Raw genomic sequence first — 8,706 nt, 5'->3', positions numbered from 1 at the left:
CATATATATTCTTGAATGGGACAATAAAACAAATCAAATGAAATTGAGGGGGAGTCCCCTGGGGTCACCCCCACCCCCCTTTTTTTGAAAACTTGTAAACGGTCAAAATCTTAACCCTGAAACCATATATATTCTTGTATGGGACAATAAAACAAATCAAATGAAATACAAGGTGAGTCCCCTGGGGTCACCCCCACCCCCTCCTGTTTAAGAACTTGTAAACGGTCGAGATCCCCACCCCTAAACCATATATATTCTTGTATGGGACAATAACACAAATCAAATGAAATATAGGGGAAGTCCATGGGGTCACCCCCACCCCCTTTCTTTTTGAAAACTTGTAAACAGTCAAGATCCACACCCTGAAACTATATATATTCTTGTATGGGACAATAAAAAAAATAAAAGGTGAGTCCCCTGGGGTCACCCCCACCCCCTCCTGTTTTAGAACTGGTAAACAGTTGAGATCCCCACCCCTAAACCATATATATTCTTGTATGCAATAAAACAAATCAAATAAAATATAGGGGAAGTCCATTCCATGGGGTCACCCCCGACCCCCCTTCTTTTTGATAACTTGTAAACGGTTTAGATCCCCACCCCTAAACCATATATATTCTTGAATGGGACAATAAAACAAATCAAATGAAATATAGGGGAAGTCTATTTGGGTAACCCCCACCCCCTTCTGCTTGAGAAATTGTAAACGGTTGAGATCCCAACCCCTAAACCATATATATTCGTGTATGGGACAATTAAACAAATCAAATGATATTTAAGGGAAGTCCACGAGGGTAAACCCCATCCTCTTCTTTTTGAAAACTTGTAAACGGTTGAGATCCCCACCCCTAAACCCTAATATAATCTTTTATGGGACAATAAAACAAATCAAATGAAATAAAACGTGAGACCCCTGGGGTAACCCCCACACCCTTTTTATTTTGAAAACTTGTAAACAGTCAAGATCTCCACCGTGAAACCATTTTTCTTCTTGTATATTACAATAAAATAAATCAAATGAAATAAAAGTCGAGTCCCCTGGGGTCTTTTTTGTGATTGAGTTATTTTCCTTTGAACAGAAATTGTTATTTATATGCATTTAGTTTGATTACACTAAGCCTTTATAGATAATTTTCACCTGTTTATAAGTCCTGTAATCAATTTACTAAACATATGGTTAATGTCTTATCTTGAGTGACAGATTTATTTGAAAAGTGTTGATGATTAAAAGCTATATAGTAGTAAATATAATTAGAAATTTACTGTTTATTATTAGACATTTTGAAGATAATTACAGATAAGTTTTATATACTTTTAAAAGACATTGTATTAATGATAAATAAATTTTTTGATTTTTTTTTCTTTACTTTGGTAAATTGTAAATTGTTTGTTATTCTGTAAAAACTAATTTTCTGAATGCTATATATATTTTTTGGATTAGGTGAACTCCTTTTAAAACTTAGCTTAGATTGTCTATTAATAAACATATATTTAGATTTCTGACTTTGGGCCCAGTTTTCAAGTTGGTCCAAATAAGGGTCCAAAATTAAACTGTGTTTGATTTCAACATAAATTGAATATATATAGGGTTCTTTGAAATGCTGAATCTAAACCTGTATTTATTTTCATTATTAGTTAGATAATACCACATCGAGGTACTAATTAAGGGTCCTAAATTAAACTTTTGTTTAATCAACAATTGAATTCTTGGGTTCTTTGATATGCTGATTTTAACAATGTTTGAGTGTCAAATCATATCTAATTTAAGAGAACTTAGTCATCACTGGTTGTTGTTATCATACTATTGATTATAATTTGAAAAATTACATCAAATCTAATTTTATAGAACTTAGTCATCACTTTATTCATTATAATCATATCTATTTATCAAGTTTGAGTTATTTCCCTTTGCACAGAAAATATATGGATAAAATTAAATTGTGTTTCATTTCAACTTAAATTAAATATATATAGGGTTCTTTCAAATGCTGAATCTAAACCTGTATTTAAAATTAGATTTTTGGGCCCAGTTTTCAAGTTGGTCCAAATCAGGGTCCAAAATTAAACTTTGTTTGATTCACAAAAATTGAATTTATGTGGTTCCTTGAAATGCTGAATCTTACCATGTATTGAGAGATTTTGGATTGTGAGCTCCTTTATCAAATTGGTCTATATTGTGGTCCAAAGGGTCCTAAATTAAACTTTTGTTTGTTTTCATTGAAAAATGAATTTTTGGAGTTCTTTGATATGCTGATTCTGACAATGTACTTAGATTTTGGATATTGGACCATAGTAGGTAATTAAATAAATGTCCAATTTCAAATATTTCAGTTCTTTGACCACATTCATTTTGTGTCACAAACCTATGCTGTGTCAAATATTCAACCACAATCCAAATTCAGAGCAGTTTTAAGCTTAAATGAAGTGTCCATACTTGCTCAACTGTTCAGGGTTTGACCTCTGCAGGACAATCCGGTTTGCTGTCACTCTGACAGCCTCTTGTTGTATACTGTAATGAATAGGTCAACTATATTTGGTGTGTGGATTGATTGCAAGATGTACACGTCTGTCTGGCTTTGTTCATCTGCCCTTGACCTCATTTTCATTGATCATTGATAATGATAAGTTTATGTGATCCTTGTAGCAAAACTTTATCTTTTGGACTATCGACATAAAATCCGTCATGGTTAGTAAAGCAGGTGAGACATTTCAGCGTGTGCACTTGTGCTTGTTCTACTTAGCATTAAGGCTTTTAAAATTCATTTTTATGTAGATCCATTTAAGGACCAAATTGTGATCTGTTTGATAATTTGTAATTAAGTTGAAATTCAACGCTATATTTCGGCAACTGAATCATGTCTAAAAAAAAATTCCAAACTATCTTTAAATGTTCACTGCAAAAAACCAAGTCCATCTGTCAGTAAAATACTGAGAATGAAAAAAACACGTTTTTAAAATTTGTTTCAGACAGTACTTCCTAACACAGGCCAGGCACTTGTCTCTGAAAAACAAAACTACCTATATACTTGAATATAACACATTAAAGTATATAGGTAATTTTCTTTTCAGAGACAAGTGCCTGTGCCTCTTAATCATAAAAAAGCTTCTGCCAAAGTTTAATAAAATTCTTTGGAAGTTTGGCAAAGAAATTGATGTGTAAAACACTTTAACCCCATACTGTATCTATTTGTTAACTGCAATAAACAAAGTCCTTTAAACTGTTAAATACGGTGAAGGAAAAATAATATTTTCATTATGTTGCTCTGGAAAATGTCTGTTGATCAAAAAAAAGTTTCTGTCAAGTTTCCATGAAGGGTTTGACAAAGTAATTGACTTATCTAAATGTTAATTGTAAAAAAAACGGAAAATGAGAATACATATTTATGCGGTGGATATTGTCTCGTCCAAATTTCATAAAATTCCATAAAGTTTGACAAGTTATTGATGTCTTAAAAAACTTAAACCACAGGTTGAAACTAAATAGTGACACCACCAACGACATCGAAATCTATGCTGTAGCAGGCACGACAAAAGGAGAGAACATAATACTAACAAAGCAATTAAAACTTTAACACTTTGGCCAACAGACGAAAAGACGAACAAGGTTCTACAAAATATGACACAGAAAACTATAGATTAAGCAATACGAATCCAACCAAAAACTTTTGGTGAACTGATGTGCACCGGAGGATTAACTATATAACAAACTATCAACGGTTGATCATTTGCATTCGTAGCAGGTAAAACAACTGCCAATATTTTTATTTCTATCAAGACATAAAAACAGGACTGTCCACCTTAATATTACATTGTAGTACTTCGTGGATAGTTATTACTATTTTAGTACCTGAACATTTGAGTACACTTCTAAATTAACGATTATTTCACTACCACTGTGAATTTGATGGCAAATGATATGTTTAAATCTCGAGGTTTAAATTCAGATATTATACATGTCGCTGGATGATCTTATATTACAGATGTCTTAGGTCTTCTACGAAGGCATGACCTTAGCTCACGATTCCGCGCCTGTGCTTCTACTTCCAATACATTGTGCAGGAAACACTGAAATTTGTGCAAATTCATGCTTGCTGATGTTGGAGCAGGAACACTTGTCAACCGATCAGTCGTGGCTTGGATTTCATCTCTTGACGCTAGTCTCCATGTACCGGGATAGTGTTTCCTTAATGTTGGATATTCATGCCTCATATACGGTTGTTCTCTAAATTCCTCTACATCTTGGCGATGTCTGTCTTCATACAGCCGTCGATCACGTGACCAAAGGACAGATCGGCGTGCACTAGATACCGTTGGTCTCCTAACTGTGTTGTCAGATCCAACAAACTCCATTTCCTCCACTGGTTTCCCAAATACATGTCGTCTTATATCACTTTCTTGTATTTCTGACTGAAAATATACAGTAAATATATTTGTCTTTTAAAATTTTTACAGAATAATTTCTAGTTGTATGCCCTAGAGAGTAATTCTAGTAAGTGGACCTAATTGCTCCTACCGATGTGTACGACCCCTTTCCATTTCTGCAAACGGTTTCCGAGGTTTGATGGGATGTATTAATTACGAAACCCGTGTTGGGGGAAAATGCCATACTCCTAGCACGAATAAGACCCATCCAGCATCATTCGATAATAATAAGCTCATTTGTGGCCGATTCAATGACCATATTTTCTATATGCAACCCTGCAACCCCTACAACACCACGAAGGTTGACGGGGGTTAAGAAATATGATAATCCCTCGGACTTCACATGTCTGGTATTTAAACACTTGCTGAAATGGGGCGTCCGGTCAGAATGGTTAAATCCGATGACCCGTGTAGGGTGAGTGCCACGTTGCAATAACTCAGATGTACGTTTGTGCCCCATTCCCAACATACTTCCATTTCCCAGTGAGTGGCAGTCCAAATTTCCCACCAATTAAATTATTGTTATTTGTTCTCGTCCTGAAAATGCATGAAATATTTGTCAATGGACGTTAAACAAGCAACAATCAATCATGCCAACTTTCCAATTGAAAGACTGAGCAACACGAACCCCACCAAAATCCGGGGGTGATGTCATGTGCTCTGGAAGGGTAAGCAGATCCTGATTCACACGTAGCATACGTCGTGTTGTTCATGTATGTACAAACCTGGTGATAAGTCTAATTTGGTAGGTCACATTCGGCTAACAGAGGACGAGATTGTGGTTACGACAATTGGAATATATCTGTGAAACGGATACTCCATTACGGTCAACCAACTGGTTTAATAGCTTCCTTGTGAGCAACAACCCTCTATTAAGGAAATCATGATAGGAAATACAAGCCCTTGAATAGCGTATCAACTGGGAGATATATACTCCATATAATGCAGGCGCTAAAGGAATGTTGCTACATAGAAATGGAAAGCTCACAATTGGGAAGCTGAAATCATCTCTTTTGTCGTAAAGTTTTGTTTTCAACCTACCCTCATTGTCAATTTCTAGATGTAGGTCAAGCCATTAGGCAGATTGAACTGTAGCTGTTGTATCCATTATCTCAAGTTCGATAGGATATTAGGGAATTATCATATTTTACCTGGGAGGGGGCTGGTCATTTTGAAAACAAACATATTAAATGTTTCTTGATCCCCCATAATATTTCACTATTTTTATTTTATCCCCCTTAAAAACAATTAAAAAAAATGTGATCCCCCTCTATTAAACATGCCAAACTTTTAACATGCATAACACTTACCTTTGACACACATGATATGTAGGATATACTTGGTAGATTCAAAAGTTTTCATTAGAGATAAAATTGATCCCCCACTGAATTTATAAAAAAAATTTGAACCCCCCCCCCCTCCTACATTTTGACCAGCACCCCCTCCCAGGTAAAAAATGATAAGTCCCCAAATGCATTCAACATTGTCACCAAACTAAGTTAAATTTAAAATAACAAAAATACCGAACTCCAAGGAAAATTCAAAACGGAAAGTCCCTTATCAAATGGCAAAATCAAAAGCTCAAACACATCAAACGAATGGAAAACAACTGTCACATTCCTGACTTGGTACTGACATTTAAAAGACAACTCCATGGCAAAAAAGAAGACCAAAAGACAAACAACTGTACACAAAACACAACATAGAAAACTAAAGACTGAGCAATACGTAAGGATAATGCTAAGTTCTTTTCTTTCTTCCTAAACTCCTCGTATGAATAAAGGAACAAGTCGGCAAGAAGAGGAGCACAGTTTGTATCCATGGGAATGCAGATTGTTTGTTGAAAAACAGGTCCTCCAAACGTAACAAACATGGTGCCAATCAAGAAATCAAGTATCTTGATAATGTCAGTTTCAGAGAATTTTTTGTTTGAATCAGAATTATTTTTCACAAAGTATGATTTATCCCTCCCTAAGACAAGATACTTGTGTCTACGTTGACCATTCTTTTTATGTAACAAAGCAGAACCAACTCTTTCAATTTGTCATTTGGTTTGGAATGGGGAATACTTGTGTAACATGTAGAAAAGTCAAATGTTTTAATACTATTGCAAGATGAAAGAGTCTTAGATTGTATGTACTCTAAAATATCTTTGGATTTTTCGCAGTATCCAAATCTGATTCACGCCACCTTTAGAATAGGTAGTTTCACAAACTTTGAAGCCGGCTTTGATTCCTTATAAAATTGATGTGCATAATTTAGAAAGAGATTTCGTGGAACCCTTAGAAGACACAGCAATATAACGTTGTTTGTAAGGACGCTTATATAATTGAGGTATCCAATACAGGGAAGGAAGATCCAGTTCTTCCTTTTTGTTGAAATTCCAAAGACCAAAGGAGCATTGAACAAACCTAAGATTATCCAGGATTTTCTCCTTGGTAAGTGTCGTGGGGTTTTATGTTGAGTTTCCAAGCGAATTGTCAATACCTAGTTCATTTATCAAGCAGTTTATGTAATGTGAAATAGACACAAAAACGATGTTGTTTGGGGCTTTATCGGCGGGGACAACAACAGATTTGCCAAGGAGGTAGGACAGGTGTTTTGCAAAATGTTTAAATAAACAATTTCATGTTCATTGAGTCGAAATAGTCTTTTTTGCTGCTGGTGACTAACAAAATAAATAAATTATCTAATTTCAAATTGTAGTCGATTCTGCTCTATGTGTTTGAATTCCTTAGTCTGAGTGATCAGTGTGGTTTTGTAGTTTTCTTTTAGTAAGTTATTTGCTGGTGATTTTATTTCTTTGATAGTGTTTATCTTTCAAGTGTAAATGTCTTCATTTTAATTACCGCTTGTAATTTGCTATTACTCCGTAAACAAGAATATTTTCACGCCCCTGTCTTGTATAAAACCAGTAACAAATTCTAAATGATTCTGTTAATTTTTTGTAGGCAGGTTATGTTCTTTACATTTCATTTCAAGTTTACTATTATTACCAAGTCAAAGTCTCTTTTGTCAGCTTCTAATGCTGGGTTTGGAAACTGATATTTATACGATTGTCGTCTGAAAGTTTCTGTATCTCTTGTGTCCTGTTGACTGATGCTGAAGGCACGTGATTTCCGTCGTCCAAGAATCACTTCGGTTCCAAATGATACTGTTGCAGGTCTTTGTGATACGTCCATGGCCATATTGGTGGTTAATCAATGTTATAAGCTGGAAGAAAAATAAATTATTGAAATATTTTTTTGTAAAGTTAGTATGGGTAATTTTAGATATTTCAAGAGATATTTCTACACGACAAATGTTCTGCATAGTTTCGGATAAAGTGTTTGTATTGTTTTTAATATTGATACAGGTGCCTTTAAATATAGATAAAAGAAGATGTGGTATGCTTGCCAATGAGTCAACTATCCACCAGAGACCAAAGGACGTGGATGTAAGCATTATAGGGCATTGTGCGGCCTTCAACAATGAGCAGAACCCATACCGTATTGTAATCTATACACGTGAATCTATAAAAGCGCCGGCATTGCACAATGTGAAACAATTCAAACCAAAAAATCTACGGCTTGATACAAAAAAAAACATTTGTGACAGATTGGTTCTATCAAATCAACTTTTTAAAAAATTGTCGAGAAACAATACATTAAGATTATGACTTTTGCTTAAATCGAGTATTCAATTCGGAAAAATGCAGCAGTATTAATTTTGTTGATTTAAGACATGCGTATTTTTACACAGAATGCCAAGTTCGAATGTTTGAAATATTTTTTATATAAAAATAATTGTATCTTATGGTACTTACACAACACAAGCAGTGTACACGGCGGTAAACGGCAATTTACTTCAGTTGGTGAATATTTTAGTTTAAAATCAAAACCATAATCCACACTTCTACTCGTTCCTCTTATGGACACTTTATTGTCAGAAAACTGCTTGCCAAACAGAGTATCTATAAGACCCCAAATTATTATTGTTTTAGATTTTATCATTTAAATGCTAACTTCACACTGTTTTGTATATGAAGAAATAACCGTTATCTCACTAGTAATACGATATTGTGTTTAATTTAAATTTAATGCAGTTGTAGATACATTATTCATGGCATTATCTAAATTGTCAAATCATTTAACACTTGCTAGGATTAGTTCAATAGGTTTCAATAAGATTTATATTGTATTGTTTCATTGCCCGTAAAAGGTGATCTTTGAGATCTTGTTCTCTACTACCAACTTAGTGCTTTGATACCTGTTAAAATTAACCCGTTTGTGACGAGGAATTTTT

At 34.5% G+C, this 8,706-nt stretch overlaps 1 protein-coding gene across 1 annotated transcript; it reads right to left on the bottom strand.

The window, feature by feature from the left end:
- Positions 1–3,721: 3,721 nt before the first annotated feature.
- Positions 3,722–8,373, bottom strand: LOC127728140 (uncharacterized). Its single transcript, XM_052235383.1, has 3 exons — positions 8,228–8,373; positions 7,419–7,635; positions 3,722–4,407 (listed from the first exon to the last, which is right to left on the bottom strand). The coding sequence occupies exons 2-3, from the start codon at positions 7,608–7,610 to the stop codon at positions 3,970–3,972; spliced, it is 630 nt and encodes a 209-aa protein (XP_052091343.1). The 5' UTR covers positions 7,611–7,635; positions 8,228–8,373; the 3' UTR covers positions 3,722–3,969.
- Between the last annotated feature and the right edge of the window lie 333 nt (positions 8,374–8,706).

This window comes from Mytilus californianus, unplaced genomic scaffold, assembly GCF_021869535.1.
Source record: "Mytilus californianus isolate M0D057914Y unplaced genomic scaffold, xbMytCali1.0.p SCAF_2, whole genome shotgun sequence".
NCBI lineage: Eukaryota > Metazoa > Mollusca > Bivalvia > Mytilida > Mytilidae > Mytilus > Mytilus californianus.
The sequence above is the reverse complement of the archived record's forward strand: the minus strand, read 5'-3'. Positions and strand labels throughout refer to the sequence as shown.